The sequence below is a fragment of the Hemiscyllium ocellatum genome, chromosome 15 (assembly GCF_020745735.1).
Source record: "Hemiscyllium ocellatum isolate sHemOce1 chromosome 15, sHemOce1.pat.X.cur, whole genome shotgun sequence".
NCBI lineage: Eukaryota > Metazoa > Chordata > Chondrichthyes > Orectolobiformes > Hemiscylliidae > Hemiscyllium > Hemiscyllium ocellatum.
Genome location: NC_083415.1, coordinates 24,741,254 through 24,759,776, shown reverse-complemented (window position 1 = coordinate 24,759,776; position 18,523 = coordinate 24,741,254). Strand labels below are relative to the sequence as shown.

Genomic DNA, 18,523 nt, shown 5'->3' with positions numbered 1-18,523 from the left:
TGGACTCTAAACTACAACTAAGGCATGAAGTTTAAAAATAAGAGATCTCCCACTTAAGGCAGAGATGAGGAGTTCTGTTTTCTCACAGCCGACCATGAGTCTTTGGAACTCTCTCTCTCTCAAGATAGCAAAACAAAGAAAAGTCTGAATATTTTTAAGGCAGATGTGATAGGCAAAGATGTGAAGAGATACTTATGAATTTCGAATAATCAGATCAACTGTGATCTTATTGAATGGCTGAACAGGGTCCAGGGGCCAAGTGGCCTACTCCTGCTCTTAAGTCATGCTGCTATTTTCATTACGAACACCACCAGCATTGCATGGGTCCCACCTCACACAAACTTAGCATTCTGGAATCACTTCAGCTGGTTAGCCTGTGAGATGTCATGCTGGCAGCAAATCAACAGGTTTCATCTTATATAAAGGACATGCCTGTGTGTGTTCCTCTCTAGGACTCTGCATGGACTAGAGGAGCAGCCTAACCTGTGAAATCCAGGTAGGCCTTCACGGTGCTGCCAAAAGCCATTTTACTAAAATGAACAACACAACCATGATCGTCCTGAAACCATTTGGCAAACGGCTGCTTGTTTCTAAAAGAAAACAAATGTATACCTTGTATACAATGACATGTTTTTACTTCATTCGTTCACATTATGTACTAGTAAACACATAATAAAAACCCATGCTAATGTTGTCATAAAGGCAACTTCTCCTGAAATATCCATTCACTTCGCAGCAAGATCCAGTTGACGGTAGGCACATCAGGTGGTTTCAGCAAATTGTTAAACAAGAAAGTCATAGATTCCTTATCTGTTCCACAAGGGTAGAAGAAAATCACCTTACCAGAGGCAATGACAGTACTGGCCCATAATGTATTCTCTATGCTCAAGCTCTCATTAATTGGTGGGTCACTATCCTCCTAAAACACAAAATGAAGAATTATTCTTTCAATTTCAATAGTTGCAACATACTGAATGATCACTGTTCCCTAATTGCCAAACAAAACTCTAAAAGTATTATCAAATCAATCTGAAGACTAAAACCATATATTTTTCAGTTTGAATATACTGAGTTGGACAATACACCTGGTATCTCACCAAGTTACTATTTTTATTATACTCCAGCCAGAATCACCAAGTGAATGGAGTATCCCCCAGTTTTCTGAAGTCTCTGAACCAAGATGTGTTTGATCCTCAGTGTGCCAAATTACTTGTTCGCAACAGGATGGTGCCGTGGCCACGTTAACCGTCAGCAGCCCCTTTGATTAGGAAAGGGTCAAAACTGAGAAAGTTTTCCACTTTTGGTCTGGGTCCAGTGATCCTTGTTCAAACTGCATGAATTGTAACATTGTGAGAGAAGAGCACTCAATGCAGGTACAATCCATAGTGGAATAAGCAGGATACATTTACTTCAGGCACTCTCATGAATAATAGTCACTTGGATAAGGTTTCAGAGACTGACCCATCCGAATGGAACTGTGCCACAGGGAGGAGCCAATCTCTTGAAGAGACAATGGGAGAAGATACTGACATTAAAAAAATTGTAATAACGCAAAACAGATACACCTACATATTCATGAAAAATAAAACAAATTGAAAAGACCCAGGTCGTTCTGGTGTAACAAGTGTTTCATTAACACAAATTGACTATAATACAATCGATGAATTGTGGACGCTGTTCGGATAACAAGACTTATCGAACAGATAGAGCAATTTTCTACAGAGATCTTGTATAGCGTGATTTTCTATATTGCGATTTTCTACAGCACAGGGTTGCAGAGGAACGCAACTGTCGCATTACAGCAGAACGACCTGTAGAATCATTCTGAAATGGAATGGTGATGATACTTGATCGACTATAACATAGGGGAATGCTGAATTCTTACTAACTCACCCGAGTGAAAGTCCCAATAAAACTGTGAATATCAATGTTTGGTTCTTCTGCATAAACATAAGATCGTATTTGTAACAGATCCTGTGGATTAAAATGAAACCGAGTAAGGATAATATCTGTGTGCTGTTATATTAGGTTATGGTCCTAATAGAGACAGTGCAAGAGCCTGCACTGAGCGACACTCAAACTGATTGTTTTTAAAATAAAAAATGTACTTTTTCATAAAAATATACACAGTCACTGAAGCAGTTTTGTTCTGTACAGTAGCATATGGAGAAAGAAACAAAGATTTCAGTTTGACTCTATCCAACAAACACAATTTCTTACTTGTACTAGACTCTATTTATGTATATTTGAGACACTGAGAGGCCCAACAGCTGAATGGACCCTCAATTAACTTCAGCAGAAAGACATTAGACTGTGGTCTTTACACACTGGACCTCGGTGGCACCTGCCCCAAGCACAGACTGTGCCTGGAGTACCATCAATTTGGTGAAAGACGCTCTTTGGTCTGCTTGAAACATGTTGGTCTTCCAGAGCATGGAGATGGCTAAAGGATGCACTAAAGCTTGGGGTACTCAATCTGATGATGTCATACCAGTTTGAGTTGGGAGGGGGGGGGGGGGAGAGAGGCAGAACATACAATGAAGACCTATATCCTCAGTCTCCTCATGATCTTAGTAACAGTGCCAAACTTGCTGAAGTGCATGCACCTGATTGGTATCGTGCAATAAACTGCACCTTATTTCAGAAAAGAGCCTCTTCAGGCTAAGATTCACATGATGGCAACAAAGTACCCCAACCACAAGTTGGGTAGTTGCTAGCATCGACAAATAAAAGCACCATAATCTGACAGGTGCCATATGAAGATAAACTGAACTAGTTTCACTCATGGGAAATAAGCACAGATTTATTTTCATTGACTTTATAGATTCTGTTCAATGCCATGTCTATTTACTCATGATTTAGTTTTTTTTATGAGCTCAAAAGATTTATGGTTGTTTGTTGGAAGAAAGATGTAGGTTGAGCACTTTGGGAATGTCCTGATATGCAGTAAGTACATGAAGCCAGAATGCCTGCCTTTTGTATATTCTATGTGCTGCTGTATTACAGCTCAAAAAAACCACAGATAATCTCCTATTTATAGATTGACACCTTTATATGTTTCAGTTGAGGCACTCTGTATTAATCATTTAGAGGATAGCACTAACTTTGGGAAGCAACAATACAATTCCAACTTGCTTCATACAAATTGAATAATGGGTTTTTTGAGGCTTCTTATTGACCTTCCACACGAACATTAAAACAGGTTTGGTCTTACAGATGGACGGCTCCCATGTTCATGAGAAAGTGAGCTGTCATCGGTCAGAAATGTGCTCTTCTCTCATTTAACTCATGCCCTCCCAATGCACCTCCAGTACTCTGAGCATGTTGCTCTGTGCCATTGCCTCTCCCTACTTTGTTGCCCTGGGCTCAGGCTGTCTGTGTCTCAACCACCCCCCACCCCAGCTTCCCATTTTCTGTATACATTCACTCTCCTTTATTTTTCCAATGCTTTCTCTTTGGTCTTTCCCTCACCAGATTCCTGACTGAGCTTGGGAATAAATGTTCAGGCTTAGTTCAGAGGAGAAGCATTGGAATGCAGCAAAGATCTTTCATTTCCCCGGTGGCTCAGTGGTTAGCACTGCTGCCTCACAGCGCCAGGGTCCCAGGTTCAATTCCAGCCTTGGACAGACTGTCTGTGTGGAGTTTGCGCATTCTCTCTGTGTGGGTTTCCTCCCACAGTCCAAAAGATGAGCAGGTCAGGTGAATTGTCCATAGTATTAGGTACATTAGTCAGAGGGAAATGGGTCTGGGTGGGTTACTCTTCGGAGAGTTGGTTTGGTCTGAAGGGCCTGTTTCCACCCTGTAGGGAGCCAAACCCAATCTAAGCCTCTTTCATATTTGAACTGATGTTTCAGCAGAATACCACACTAGTTCACAATGTCAAAAGCACGGTTTTCAAATTTTTACTGTATATATGTGCAGTGTCCCTTAGAGATATCATTCAGAGCCAGCCTTTGGTCAAATTTTATGCTTTTGAGGAGTTGGGAAACATGGAAAAAAAACTCAACTGACCTGTAGAAGTTAATTGTAGGGATCCTTAATGTGGGGGCTTCTGTCCATTATCAGTTTGAGGTCCTCCTGCTTAACAGGATGAAAACCTACAAAACTAGGCAGGTGGGAGTGTGAAAACGACAGGTTGGAGTCCAGTCATGGTTTGTGCAGGCTGGGAATCAGATACTGGAATGGGGGTGGGGGATGCTTACATGTTATCTTGATGGGTATGTAGGAAATAGTCCTACTCCTCCTGATCCACGAGTAGTTCTGAACCCGCGTATGCTTATAGATTCAGGCTCTCTCCTGTTGTTTAAGCTGCTGAGTTTCCCATGGTCTGTGAAAGTCAGTCATGGAAGGCTAAAACCAGAAGCCCCATGCATTCTAATTTTACTATTTAATCCATGAACTTATTTCTCACAAACAGGTTGGTTCTTGCCTATCGTCCTGCCTCTGTTGCAATGAGAAGTGGTTCGGTTCAAAGTGGGTTGAGTTTCCGCTCTAAAAGCTTTGCGCTTTAACTTTTGAAGGAACCAAACCATTATTTTTTAAGTTTAAATTGTGCCCAGAAGGTCAGCATTCACATTTGCAATGCTTGAACTCTTCATTTCCTCTCTCCACCCACATTTGCCTGACATCAAGACTTAGTCCAACTCGAAGTCCAACCAGATAAATATTGAAAAAGATCAAAGCCATTGCTTCCTGACCCACTCGCAAACTTAGTATTGCTTGTTGGTGTCCAGTCTAGCTGCCTCATAGAGGAAGAAGGGGGGCAGCACTGGATGGGGTTTGGGGCTAGGGGGAGGTGTTGCACAGCTTTGGGGCAGGGGGAGGTGTTGGGGGTGGGGGAGGTGTTGCATGGGGTTGGGGGCGAGGGCGGCTTTGCAAGCTGGGGCGGTGTTGGGGGCAGGGTCTTGCGTGCCGTGTACCGCTGCAGTCTCCTGAATGGAGAGCAGACTTTACAAACTCCGAGCCCCAGAGGGAAGGCATTTTATCAATTAACCGAAGAATCAATTATCCGTACGAAATAGTGCCCGCCTATCTCATTTGGATGATCGAGGTTCCCCTGTATTTGGCTTATCATTATTATTGCAGTTATTCAAGGGACAGAGATCTCTCAAGCTCTGATGGAGCTCAATGAGCACTGGTCACACACTAATTCCTCCTCAAAGCATCAGTTTTGACATACAGTGAGTGACAACTATGGGCAGCAACCACAGATAAGCCCAGTGATGGTCACCCTCGCGTACAATTCAAGCAGAGGTCGCTGGCCACCGGTAAAGACTCAGAGGCACTCAAGCTAATGATAGCATCATTACAAACAGTGTCTGCTCAGGCCAGTTTATCAAAACAGGCAGATGATCACCTTGTAGTTATGCAAAGTGAACCATTCACGATTGCTATATGAAAGGGAGTGGGGACAGTCAGTAATTTTTACAGCAGAAACTGCAAATCTTCCTGATATGTAGGCAAAAATATTTTTAAAAGTTTTAAAGCTGGCCAAATTATAAAGGATCTTTAGATAAAGATTAGTTGTGTTGCTGCTAATGGATGACAATATAGAAAGTGATCTTCTTGAGGTATTCTTACTTGTTCTAACATCTAGCCATATAGTTTGTCGAAAACAAAAACATTTAGGGAGGCACTGGTAGCAAAGTAACAACAACGTTCAATGAAAGAGCAAAGCACAGCTGCTAACATTTCATTTGTATTTGAGGCAGGGCAGAAGAAGGCAAGAAAGCATTAGGAGATAAAAGCTGAATCCTGTCAACCACCTCTCTGTGGAGAAATTGCTGGTGAAGGGAAGGCAGAACAGTCCTGGTTGTTTCTACAATACTTACAGCTGCTATAGGTAATCTCTGAGTACAGCCAACAGGCAAACGCATCTTCCAATCAGTCTCACCGTCTAGCTGGTCTGTACGAATAAAACAGGAGCCTGGAAAAGAAGGGAGGCAACTCATGTACAAAACATAGGAAAATAATACTGATGCATTAATGCCACCACAAAGGTAATAGGACGTTTACCAAATCGCTCTCACCATCATCCAAGTTCACAAAAACAAGTTGAAACTACACAGCTTTAATTAGTGGGGACTAACCAGAGTGCTTCTTATTTTCCAAATCAATTTTCAAAGAAAACTTATCCAAATAATTGAGTTTTTAATTTCACTTTTAAATTAGAGTCAGAAACATTCAGAATTTTTGTGCAAATGTCACACAGACCCATCCAAGGCACAGAATTTACATGAGTGTACAGTTAACATTAAACCTAAATGTCACCCTTCTCACCGATTAGTCAATACTTTCCTCCACCTCCTCCTTGCCATTGGAGACACTACAGAAGAGTCCAAGAATTTTTAGAAAACCTAATTTAGAACTGGTTTGCTGCAGTTAGGTCCATTCCGGAGATCAATTAGCACAGCTGGTTCACAACACTAGACAGCAGGACAACAGCGGTAGTGGTCATGTTATTTTTCAGATCACCAAGATGGTAATAAAAGCAAATAATTCTGCACTAACTGCACCACCTATTGCTTATTGGGCACTCCAATCAGTGACACAGCAGTGCATTTAAACTGTTGTTTTCCTCATGACTCTGAAAGGGCAAGTTAAATTGAGATCAGTGCCATGAGGTCTGCTGCCAGAATCACTGACGTTCAGTAGATGCTGTTTCTGGCACTCACCTCCACAGGTGTGTGTGTGTGTGTGTGTGTGTGTGTGTGTGTGTGTGTGTGTGTGTGTGTGTGTGTGTGTGTGTGTGTGTGTGTGTGTGTGTGTGTGTATCCTATCCATCTCTATAAGGTTGTTATAATGTTCTGTGAACTGTACCATTCAGAATTACACAGGCACATCACACAATGATAAAGGGCTTAAAACGCATTAAAAATATAATTCCTGCAAACACGAAGAATAGTGAATTTTTCCAGAAATGGGACAGTTTGAATGCAATGCACCTAATTGCAAACAGTTGCAAAATTTCTTCCTGAGTTGCAGTTTATAAATGAACTAGAGCAAATAAATGTGATCCTTTCCACCCATGTATCAGTACTGCCATCTATTAATAGGTTCTCTTCTATAATCTCCTGCGCTTATTTTCACTGGTCAGTACACAAGTTGGCATTTTTAGTTTTGCACACCACATCAACCTTATTGGCAGCCATGTGAATAGAGCCCTAGCCATTTGCTCACCATGTACGTTTGGTGCCTAGAAAGGACATATAAAAATTATGTAGCCATTACCATGCAGTATTGGATAAATAATCAATTGCTGTATATTGGGTAAACTCATGAAAAGGGCCTGTGACCACCATATGTGGAACTGACGGTAGCCAATGGACTTCTGATTACTCTGGAGTGGGAAGCTGCCTCAGAAATCCATGCAACAGGCAAAACGAGACTCACGAGTGGCTTGCTCCACAGTTCAGAGGCTGCCATCAAGACAAAGAGAAATTTTGCCTACCATACAAATGAATAGTGCGTCATTGTAGTGGGAAGTCTATGTCACAACAACTGACAGATCCCATCAAGCAAATGAAAAGGGAAAATGCTGGAGAAGCTCAACAGGTCTGGCAACATCTGTGGAGAGAGGAACAGATTTTTCACAATCTTTCACCTCCTTTCAGTTCTGAAGTAGAATCATATTGGACTCGAAGCACCTCTCTCCACAGACGTTGCTTGAGCTGCTGAGTTTCGCCAGCTTTTTCCACTTTTATTCCAGATTTCCAGTATTTGTGGTATTTGACACGTTTCCAACATGCCCCTTTGACCATCCACATCAGATTGTGTGCCAAACCAGCCCATGCCTACAAACTTCAGAAAGCAGTTGTTAGGGAATCTCTTTAGATTTTACATAAATTGCTGAGTGTTATACTTACCACTTTTGTCTGATGTTCGGAGGAAAATCATGTCAGCAGGTACCCTCTGATTCTGAGAAAGTGAAAATCAGAAATCAACAGAAATAACCAGAATTGCCAAATGACTCCCAAATGAAGTCACTAACAACATTTCACCGAACATGAGTCAGAATCAATGTGAATTAAACATTAAATAACAGGTAACTAATACTTCAAATTAAAGACAAAATTTACTTTTAAATAGTCAGTACAAGAGATGTGATTTAACCACAAGCACCCACATCATTCCCTCATTACATGCAATTCCAAAGCTGTCTAAATCAGCTTTTGGTGTTGAACACTCTCACCTTCTCATTTGAGTGCTTTGACCCTTGAGTCATATTCACTGCCAGCCATGTTCTATCCAAGGTCCCAGAGGATATGGTTAACGCTGACAACATGTATGTCTAAGAATCCCCTCTCTTTCTTGCCAGCAGTGCAGCCTTGAACAGCTTTTTTTCAACTGGCCAACCAACCAACAATGCCTGGTTCCACTACAGGCTCTGGAATTCTACAGTTTAGTACTAGCAAACAGAAAACTAACTTTTTCATGGCGGCTTTGCCATCTTCATATCAAACAAATTCAGGTTTCCCCTTTCTGGCTCTGCTTTCTCTTCTTTATTCTATACAGCAGTAGTTCTTTCAACTCTCCTTTATGTGTTTACCCATGTGGTCTACTGTTTTTTTCCCTTCATGTTTGTATTACTTTGGGATTAAGGTTTGCCAGATCACATTTGTCATTGGGAGAAAGTGAGCAAGGCATATGCTGGAGATCAGAGTCAAAAAGTATTGTGCTGGAAAAGTACAGCAGGTCAGGCAATTAACATAAATTGTGTATTTCTTGAATAATGACAAATACTAGTTGAAAAGTATGGCACTGGAAAAGTACAGCTGGTCAGGCAGCATCCGTGGAACAGGGCAATCAATGTTTCGAGCATAAGATCTTCATCAGGAATGTTGATTCTTGATGAAAGTCTTATACCCAAAACCTCAGTTCTCCTGCTCCTCGGATACTGCCTAACCTGCTGTGCTTTTCCAGTGCCATACTTTTCAACTAATATTTGTCATTATTCAAGAAATACATGATTTATGTTAATAATTCACAGCAGGCTATGCTGGCTCAACACAATTTATTATTCATCCCTATTACCATTGAAAAGGTGATAATAAGCAGCCTCCATGAGCTGCTGAGGTCTATTTGGTGTAGGTACATTCATTATACTATTAGGGAGGAGTTCCAGATTCTGACACACAGTGACAGAAGGATGAAGAGTGACTTAGAGAGGGACTTGCAGGCTCATCGGCTGTCCTGCTCCTTCTCTCTAGATGGTAGGAACAGTGGTTTTTAAAAGGTGCTATCTAAGGACCTTTGGTAATTTTTGCACTGCATCTTGGTAGATGGTACACATTGTCTTCTACAGTGCATCTACGGGAGTGAAAGTTGTGAAAGTGGACTCTTTTGCTTTGGAAGGTGTCAAGCTTCTTAGCATTGTTGGAGTTGCACTCACCTAGGAAAGTGCAGAGTATAGCATCACACTCCAAATTTGTGCCTTATAGATAGCAGACAGAATCTGGGCAGTCAGGAGGTAAGCTACTTTTTTTTAAATTAGATTACTTACAGTGTGGAAACAGGCCCTTTGGTCCAACAAGTCCACACCGACCTGCCGAAGCGCAACCCACCCATACCCCTACATTTACCCCATTATCTAACACGACGGGCAATTTAGCATGGCCAATTCACCTGACCTGCACATCTTTGGACTGTGGGAGGAAACCGGAGCACCCGGAGGAAACCCACACAGACACGGGGAGAATGTGCAAACTCCACACAGTCAGTCGCCTGAGTCGGGAATTGAACCTGGGTCTCTGGCGCTGTGAGGCAGAAGTGCTAACCACTACTTACTGCAGGATTCTTAGGATTCTTTTGATTCTTCTTACCAAAACGCATGTCCTCACACCTTCCTGCATTAAATTCCATCTGCTATGTTTAAGACCACTCACTCAAACATTCTGTATCCCCTTGCAGATTCTTTATGACCTCATCATAACATACCATGCCACCTACTTTGCATCAGCACCAAATTTGGATATTTATACCCTCTCTCCTCCTCCATGTCACAAATGTAGATAACAAATAATTGGGACAATAGGGGTAGACCTTGTGGCATTCCACTAGTTACACCTTTCCATCTGAAAAAGACCAATTAATCCCAACACAGTCTGTCTTAATCAACCTTAAGGCGATAAGACATAGGAGTGGAAGTAAGGCTATTCGGCTCATCGAGTCCACTCCGCCATTCAATCATGGCTGATGCGCATTTCAACGCCACTTACCCGCACTCTCCCCGTATCCCTCAATTCCTTGCAAGATTAAGAATGTATAACATCTGCCTTGAAGACATTTAATGTCCTAGCCTCCACTGCACTCCGTGACAATAAATTCGACAGGCCCACTACTCTCTGGCTGAAGAAATGTCTCCTCATTTCCATTCTAAATTGACCAACTCTAATTCTAAGGCTGTGCCCATGGGTCCTAGTATCCCTGCGTGACGGAAACAAATTCCCAGCTTCCACCCTTTATAAGCCATGCATTATCTTGCAAGTTTCTATTAGATCTCCCCTCAACTTTCTAAGCTCTAATGAATACAATTCCAGGACCCTCAGCCGTTCATCATATGTTAGGCCTACCATTCCAGGGGTCATCCATGTGAATCTCTGCTGGACTTGTTAGAGTGCCAATATGTCCTCTTTGAGGTGTGGGGACAAAACTGGACACAGTATTCTAAATGGGGCCTAACAAGAGCTTTGTAAAGTCTCAGTAGCACATCGTTGCTTTTACATTCCAACCCTCTTGAGATAAAGGACAACATTACATTTGCTTTCTTAACCACAGACTCAACCTGCAAGTTAACCTTTAGAGAATCCTGGACTGACACTCACAGATCCCTTTGTACTTTGGATTTATGAATTTTCTCACTGCTTAGAAAATAGTCTGTCCCTGTATTCTTTTTTCCGAAGTGCAAGATCTTGCATTTGCTCACATTGAATTTCATCAGCCATTTCTTGGACCACTCTCCTAAAAACTGTCTAAAATCTTTCTGCAGCCTCCCCACCTCCTCAGAACTACATGCCTGTCCACCTAACTTCATATCATCAGCAAACTTCGCCAGAATGCGCCCAGTACCTTCATCCAGATCATTAATATATAAAGTGAACAGCGACAGCCCCAACACTGAACCCTTGTCACTAGCTGCCATTCGAAAAATAAACTTTTATCCCAACTCTCTGCCTTCTGTCAGACAGCCAATGCTCAATCCATGCCAGTAGCTCACCTCGAACACCACAGGCCCTCACTTTAGTCAGCAGCCTCTTGTCAGACACCTTATTAAAAGGCCTTTCCCTGGTCTATCCTACCTATTACCTCTTCAAAAAGAATTCTAACAGGTTTGTCAGGCACAACCTCCCCTTACTAAATCCATGCTGACTTGTTCTAATCTGACCCTGCACTTCCAAAAATTTAGAAATCTCATCCTTAATGATGGATTCTAGAATTTTTACCTACAACTGAAATTAGGCTAATCAGCCTATAATTTTCCATCTTTTGTCTTGATCCTATCTTGAACATGTGGGTTACAACAGTGATTTTCCAAACATTTGGGACTTTCCCTGACTCCAGTGATTTTTAATGATTACAACCAATGCCTCTATGATTTCTTCAACCACCTCCCTCAGAACTCTAGGATGTAGCCCATCGGGGCTAGGAGATTTATCAAGGTTTAGACCTTTTAGCTTTTCTAGCACTTTCTCTTTTGTAATGGCTACCATACTCAATTCTGCCGCTTGACTCTCTTAATTGTCAGGACATTACTCATGTCTTCCACTGTGAAGACTGACACAAAGTATTTATTAAATAATCTTCTATCCATGCTAATACATTATCCCCAATACCATGAGGTTCTTGTACAATAATATTTTGCATGACAATTTCCTTGAGAATACCTCCTGGAAATCAAAATACACTATACCCACTGGTTTCCCTTTATCAACTCCTCTAGTTATAACCTCAAAGAATGCTACTAAATTTATTAAATATAATTTCCCTTTCACAATGACTCCAACCAGTGAGAATTCATTTACTTAATATCCATTAATTCTAGTTTTGATCAGACTCCCTGACCCCACACTCATGGCCCCAATGACAAGGATAATCACTCTCACTTTACTTCTGGAGTTCATGCCTTTTGTCCATGTTTAAACCAAGGCCTTAATGAGGCTGGGAGATAAGTAGCCCAGGCAGACTCCAAACTGAGGGTCAATGAATACATTATTGCAATACAAGTGTTGCTTAACAGCACTGTTGATGATCTTTTCCATCACTTTGCTGATTGCATCAATTGCAAAGGGATCAAACTGCAGAAATTCCTTTTCCAAACATTGGTAAAAACAAATTAGATTCCCTAGACATTTCTAAGAAATTACAAATTTCCTTCACTGTACTATTTCGAGGTTAAAGATCATTACAAGCTGCTCAAGGTCTCCATACACTTTTTTTTTAAATATCAGGATCTGCAATGGAATTACATTTCCTGTCAATCGTTCATTTGCTAATATTCCACAACTTACATGGTACTTCATGGCATAGAACTGGCAACTTAGCCCAACAGGTGAAAGTGAAGACTGCAGATGCTGGAGTTTAGAGTCAAGATTAGAGTGCTGCTGGAAAAGCACAGCAGGACAGGCAGCATCCAAGGAGTCAGAAAATTGACATTTCGGGCAGGAGCCCATCATCCTGAAATGTTGATTTTCCTGCTCCTCGAATGCTGCCTGTCCTGCTGTGCTTTTCGAGCACCACTCCATTCTTGAATTTAGCCCAACAGTCCTTTGCTGATATTTCTGTGCATAAGATCTGTACAAATTCTTCAATGTGCTATTTCATTCATTTTTGTAAAATATCGAGCTTGCCTTAAATCTGTCTTAATCTCTTCAACCATTATTTGCAACAGCAAGTTTAATGTTCTCAGCACTCACTGATCAAAAATGTTTTCCTAAGGTCCTTGGTTTTTTTTGTTTTTTTTTTCTGATCACATCCTCAGTGGATATTAGCATCATCTTACTTCAAGCCTCTTTCCATCTATATTTCAATATCATTCACCCATCCAACAATTATTTTTTTCTCTTCTATTTTTTACCCTCAATTTCTCCTTCAATCATTGCCAGGATAAGGCAGTTAGCTCTTTTTTTCCAAATGTCCTTACCTGGCTATCTTCTCTCTAATTATACTTCTGTCATATGAACTCCTAACCTTGATCAAAACTACTCATTTCTCCTTGTCCATCCAGCTATTTCTGTGCATTCGCTATATAATAGCGACATTTCAAAAGCCATCCTCTCAACCTCAGAGTCCATTTCTCACATTCATAAAATGTAATACTCTACACCAGTGTTTCTCAACCTTTCAGTATTCAACATCCCCTTCTTATCCTTGAAATCATGCAACGCCCCCAGATCACCAAAGTCTGTTTTTGCACATATAACTACAATACACTGCAGTGCTGAAAAGGGAAACATTTTGTGAAATGTTTTATAAACAAAAAATAAATGTTATCATTTATTACTGTTCTTACTGTCCACCTACTTTTGGCTCACTCTGTATAAAATTTAGTCTGTAATAGCAAAATAGTCAATGCGATCCTTGTAGTTTATGTTGTCTTGCTAAATCATATACATCCTGTTCAATTTTTGTCAAAAGCAATCTCAGTCACCACGCTGAACAACATCCATGCGATTGCGGGTCTTAACTTGTATTCTGGCGGTGGCACGGAATCCTTTCTCAACCAAAGAAGAGGTAGGAAATGGTAGTGCAAACCGCTTTGCCTCTTCGCTTAATAGTGGGAAACAACATCAGGTGGCATCTTGAATCTAAAAATGGGGCTCACCCATTTGCAAAAACCAAATTTTCATTGCAGTATCAGTTTGGAGCTCTATCATTTCTTCCTGAAGGCAAATGTCCATTTCTTCTACACATGAGATAAAGGGTTCAGTCAGCCATGTAGGGATCTCCACCTTGATAAGATCAGCAAATCATATTTTCATATCATCCTGCAGTGCACGAATGTGAGCTAAGTAATTGATCATCAGTAACATTCTCCATGATATTGTTTAAACTTGGGAACTGGTAAAACACATGACGACTGATATTCTGATGAAAGAGATCAAGTTTCGCAATAAAAGATGTAACAGCTTTCGTTGCTTTTATGAAACTCACATTATCTCCTTGTATCTGCATGATCAGTGAATTGCACTTATCAAATATATCCGCGAGATATGCACAGTTGTGTTTTACGGTTTCGGCTTTCATACAAAGGTTTTCATTATTTCTGTGTCGGAATTCGATGATAGAATCGAACAGTTCATGGAAACGATTGAGGCATTTTCCTTTCGAGAGCCATCTCATTTCTGTGTGTAGCAGTAATTGCAGAAATTCACCTTCATTATCTTTACAGAGTTGGTGGAGAAATCATTCATTCAGACCATGTCTCTTTATATAATTTACCATATCTATCACCACTTGTAGAGAATGGTTGAGGGCTTCACTAAGTTTCTTTGCAGCCAGCTGATGCCAATGGATAATGCAGTGTACTGTGAAAACATGTGGCACTTCCCTCTTTAATAATGTGTCAAATCCCCGATGTTGGCCAGTCACAGCACGCGCACCATCTGCAGCACAAGCAACAATGTTTTTGAGGGGAACAGACGATTTATCAAAATAATCCTTGACGCAGTCGAAGATAGTCTTACCTTTGGCATCTGTTGGTAGAGCCAGAGCAAAAAATAGTTCTTCTTGTATTTTATTTTTGTCGATGAAATGTACGTACCCCAAAAGTAAAGCTTGATTTCCGCATATAGCACTTTCATCAATTTGTAAGGTGATTTCTTTCGATATCAAGAGGGAACATTATTTATCTTCAACATTTGAGGCCATTTCATCGATGCGCCTTCTCATGGAATCGTTGCTAAGAGGAATACGCTTGATAGTTATTGATGGTTCCTGATGTAGCACGTTGACAATACTTCAGCAATAGCTGGAAGCACCAACGATTCACCCACGGAATGAGGTTTACCACATTTTGCAATTAGCTTAGCTATGTTGTATGATGCCACAAGGCCATCCACATTTGTGGCTGCCATCTTTGAAAAAGCAGTGGAAATTGTTGGTCGCTGATTGAATTTATTCTTTAATGCTTGAAAATATGCCAAACCTTTGTCCTTTTTGTCACTGCGTTTCTTTTCCAAATGTTTAAAGAGATGGGAAGGCTTCATGGCCTTATTGGAAAAACTTTGTTCACAGAGCAAGCACAGCGGTAACTGCTTATTAGGTGGAGATTGAATAAAGCCATATAGCAAATTGTCCATGCTATACTGCCTGCACTTTTTCTTATTCGATGAGGCCATTTTTACACTGTTGCTCAAATACCCTGATGGAATCTTATCACGATAGTTTTAAGACACTCAGACAAGTGGCAAAATTTGATTGGCTAATTAGCAATAACATGCATTCATTCTGCCACCTGGTAGCATAGTTGAAAAGCTGCATTTCGTCTTCATAGAAGCAACACGAGTTAGGTAATATTGATCTCAGCAGTGAAATCAGAGTTCAAATGGTTGCCATTCACAGAGAAGATGATCAATAATAGTGCAGCAACCAGAGCGCACGCCTCCACGGGTGCAGGGAAAACAACAGACTCGTGTTATGCGACTATCCATCTGCACACAGCAATGTCCTTCAAGGACACGGCAGTCTTCCAAGTGATTGGTAAGCTCTCTACAAAGTCGTTCAGTACCCCTTTGACTTCAACGCCCATCGAAGGAAGGCAAACGCCCCTCGGGGGCACTCCCACCCCCATTGAGAAACACAATTGACTTTACTATTCAATTTTCCAGCTTTACTCTAATGTCTTTGAACTTTAGAGTCACACCTTGAATCATATCCAATTTAACTTGGATTTCATTATCTAATGTAACACTGGTGTCTATTAAAGCAAGTGTCCTTATTGGATACATCAGTAATTATTTATGGCCCCTAGATCTGAACTCATTGCAAGTGGAAACATTTATACCAAGCCAGTGAAACTCATAACAGAAAAAGGTTTTTTATGAGGTCACTTCTCACGTTTCTCATTTCTAGAAAAATCAACATAAGCCATATCATCCTTCATCATGTTTGTACCTTAGTGCTGGCAGCAACTTTGTGAAACTTTTGCACTTTTCCTCGCGCTTTTCTTCACCTTCTGTAACATGGAGTCCAGAACTGCGCACAGTCCTCCAAGTACAGCGGAACAAAAGTTTCACACATGTTTAACATAACTTCTCTCCTTTTGAATACAATATATCACATTTATCTCCATTGAACCTCATTTGTCATTTATATTTTTTGCAAACTTGCAAACTCTTGAATTTGTCACAGTTTTTTCTCAATATCAATCAAGCCCCTAATTTGGGGTCATCCATAATTTTGTTATCTTACTTCCAGTTCCAAGTTATTTCTATGAATATTTTGTTTAAAAACAAATTTTATGCATTGAAGAAATTTAACATTCGGCAAAAACAGATTTACTGATCAGGGCCAGTGAAGCAAAATGTATTAAATTATTACAGTTAAAAAAAAAGTTTCATTTCATTCAACATGAAACTTTTCTACTTTTTTTATAACACTGAGACTAACATACATAAAAGCAAAACTTATCATTAATTTAAATAAGGAACCACCAAAGTGGTCCCAGTACCAAACTTATGGAACACCACTGAGCACCTTCTAGCAATCACTACTTTCCAGTTCTGTTTGCCATCAGTTTCTTATTAATTCTGCTAGCTGTCCCCACCTGCACGTGTTCTAGCACCAGTCATGCCCTTATCATGCAGCACCCTACCATGGGTATTTTTAACAGTCATGCATATTGCATCAACTACATAACCATTGTTGACAGTTTCTGTTGCTCCTTCAAATAAAGAAATGAGCCAGATACCTCAGTCATGGCAATGTTCTCAGCTGAATAAAAATGTTTCCTGAAAGTCCTTCTGAGGTTTTTTTTGTTTATTGTCATCACAGATTTAATTGAGCCATTAGCATCATTGACCTCAATGAAAATTTCCCAAAACATCCTTATGAGCCCCACATCTGTTTAAATTTGGTACCCAGTCAAGGGGATTCTCTACACACCCAATAACAATGATGCCATCAAGCAGCCAACCACATTAAAAGTATATTCCCAGACAACAAACCGGGAAGTAAAGAAGCTCTGAGCTGCTTCACCACATTAAATATTGCAGTTAATAACCATACTAACTGGAAAATAAGCATAGGCCGAAATGAAAAGTGAAAATATCAGGTAAGTCCTTGAAAAAACTTGACATGCAGATTTTTAAAGTATCAACTGCAAATTTACCATTTCAGATGAGGTGGTTTTGGCAATAATTATCAAAATAAACCCAATTACATCTCATTTAACACTCTGTCACATGATTTTTACAAAATAGACTAATAGTATAAGAGGAGAAATCCTCATCAATTAAATGATTCCTTAGTGATTACATACTGGGCAAGCATCAACCAGGCACCCTTTTTGACAAGTTCTACAATTCCTAGTTTAACTCCACATTTGGACTCCAGAAGCTGCTGTCAGTTTCAGAGGAATAGTTACAGTGAATATTAACATTTTCCCCATCATTACCATCATGAAACCAGATAAGTTTGGTCATGTATGAACTTCCTTGTTGAACACTGTGCTGACTACTCACTATTAATTTTCAGTTCCCAGATGTTTCTAAATATCTTTCCCATAACATTGCGACCATATTTGAACTGAATGATTATATTTAAATCCAAATGAAATTACTAACCTTTTCAACAATAATCAAATCTCCCACTTGTATGTTTGAACTCTTGACAACCATAGTCCCTAGAGTGATAAAGAAAGAATGCATTTTAACATGAACTTTATCAATATCACAGATTGCATCTAATACCCCTTTATATTGGTATGTGAAAGCTAGGGAGTGACATATCAGAACTTGGGAAAATACTTTTTTTCTCAGCATCCATATAAATCTATTTTCAGGAAAGGGGTTATTAATGTTTATTCCCAATGGTGAACCTTACCTTGCTTAGGGGCAGAGGTCAGAGTATTGAGCATGAGAGTTGGGAGGTCATGTTATAGCTGTACAGGACATTGGTTAGGCCACTTTTGGAATATTCTGTGCAATTCTGGTCTCCCTGCTATAGGAAGGATGTTGTGAAACTTGAAAGGGTTCAGAAAAGATCCAGAAAGATGTTGCCAGAGTTGGAGGGTTGAGTTATAGGGAGACTGAATAGAATGGGACTGTTTTCCTTGGAGTGTCGGAGGCTGTGAGGGATGATCTTATAGAGGTTTATAAAATCATGAAGGGGCATGAATAGGATAAGTAGACAAAGTCTTTTCCCTGGATTGGACAAATTCAGAACTAGAGGGCATAGGTATAGGGTGAGAGAGAAAAGATATCAAAGGGATCTAAGGAGCAACATTTTCATGCAGAGGGTGGTGCGAGTATAGAATAAGCTGCCAGAGGAAGTGAAGGAGACTGGTATAATTACAGCAGTCTATAAT

The 18,523-nt window shown here is 40.4% G+C and overlaps 1 protein-coding gene across 2 annotated transcripts in view; it reads right to left on the bottom strand.

The window, feature by feature from the left end:
* Positions 1 to 18,523, bottom strand: part of LOC132822908 (probable phospholipid-transporting ATPase IIA) — a 177,516-nt gene that overhangs the window by 109,581 nt on the left and 49,412 nt on the right. For both annotated transcript variants that reach the window (XM_060836310.1, XM_060836311.1), the window contains 5 exons: positions 17,781 to 17,839; positions 7,866 to 7,917; positions 5,832 to 5,926; positions 1,894 to 1,974; positions 844 to 919 (listed from right to left, as the gene is read on the bottom strand). In XM_060836310.1, the coding sequence (XP_060692293.1) occupies positions 844 to 919; positions 1,894 to 1,974; positions 5,832 to 5,926; positions 7,866 to 7,917; positions 17,781 to 17,839 (363 nt within the window). The remainder of the gene's footprint in view (positions 1 to 843; positions 920 to 1,893; positions 1,975 to 5,831; positions 5,927 to 7,865; positions 7,918 to 17,780; positions 17,840 to 18,523) is intronic.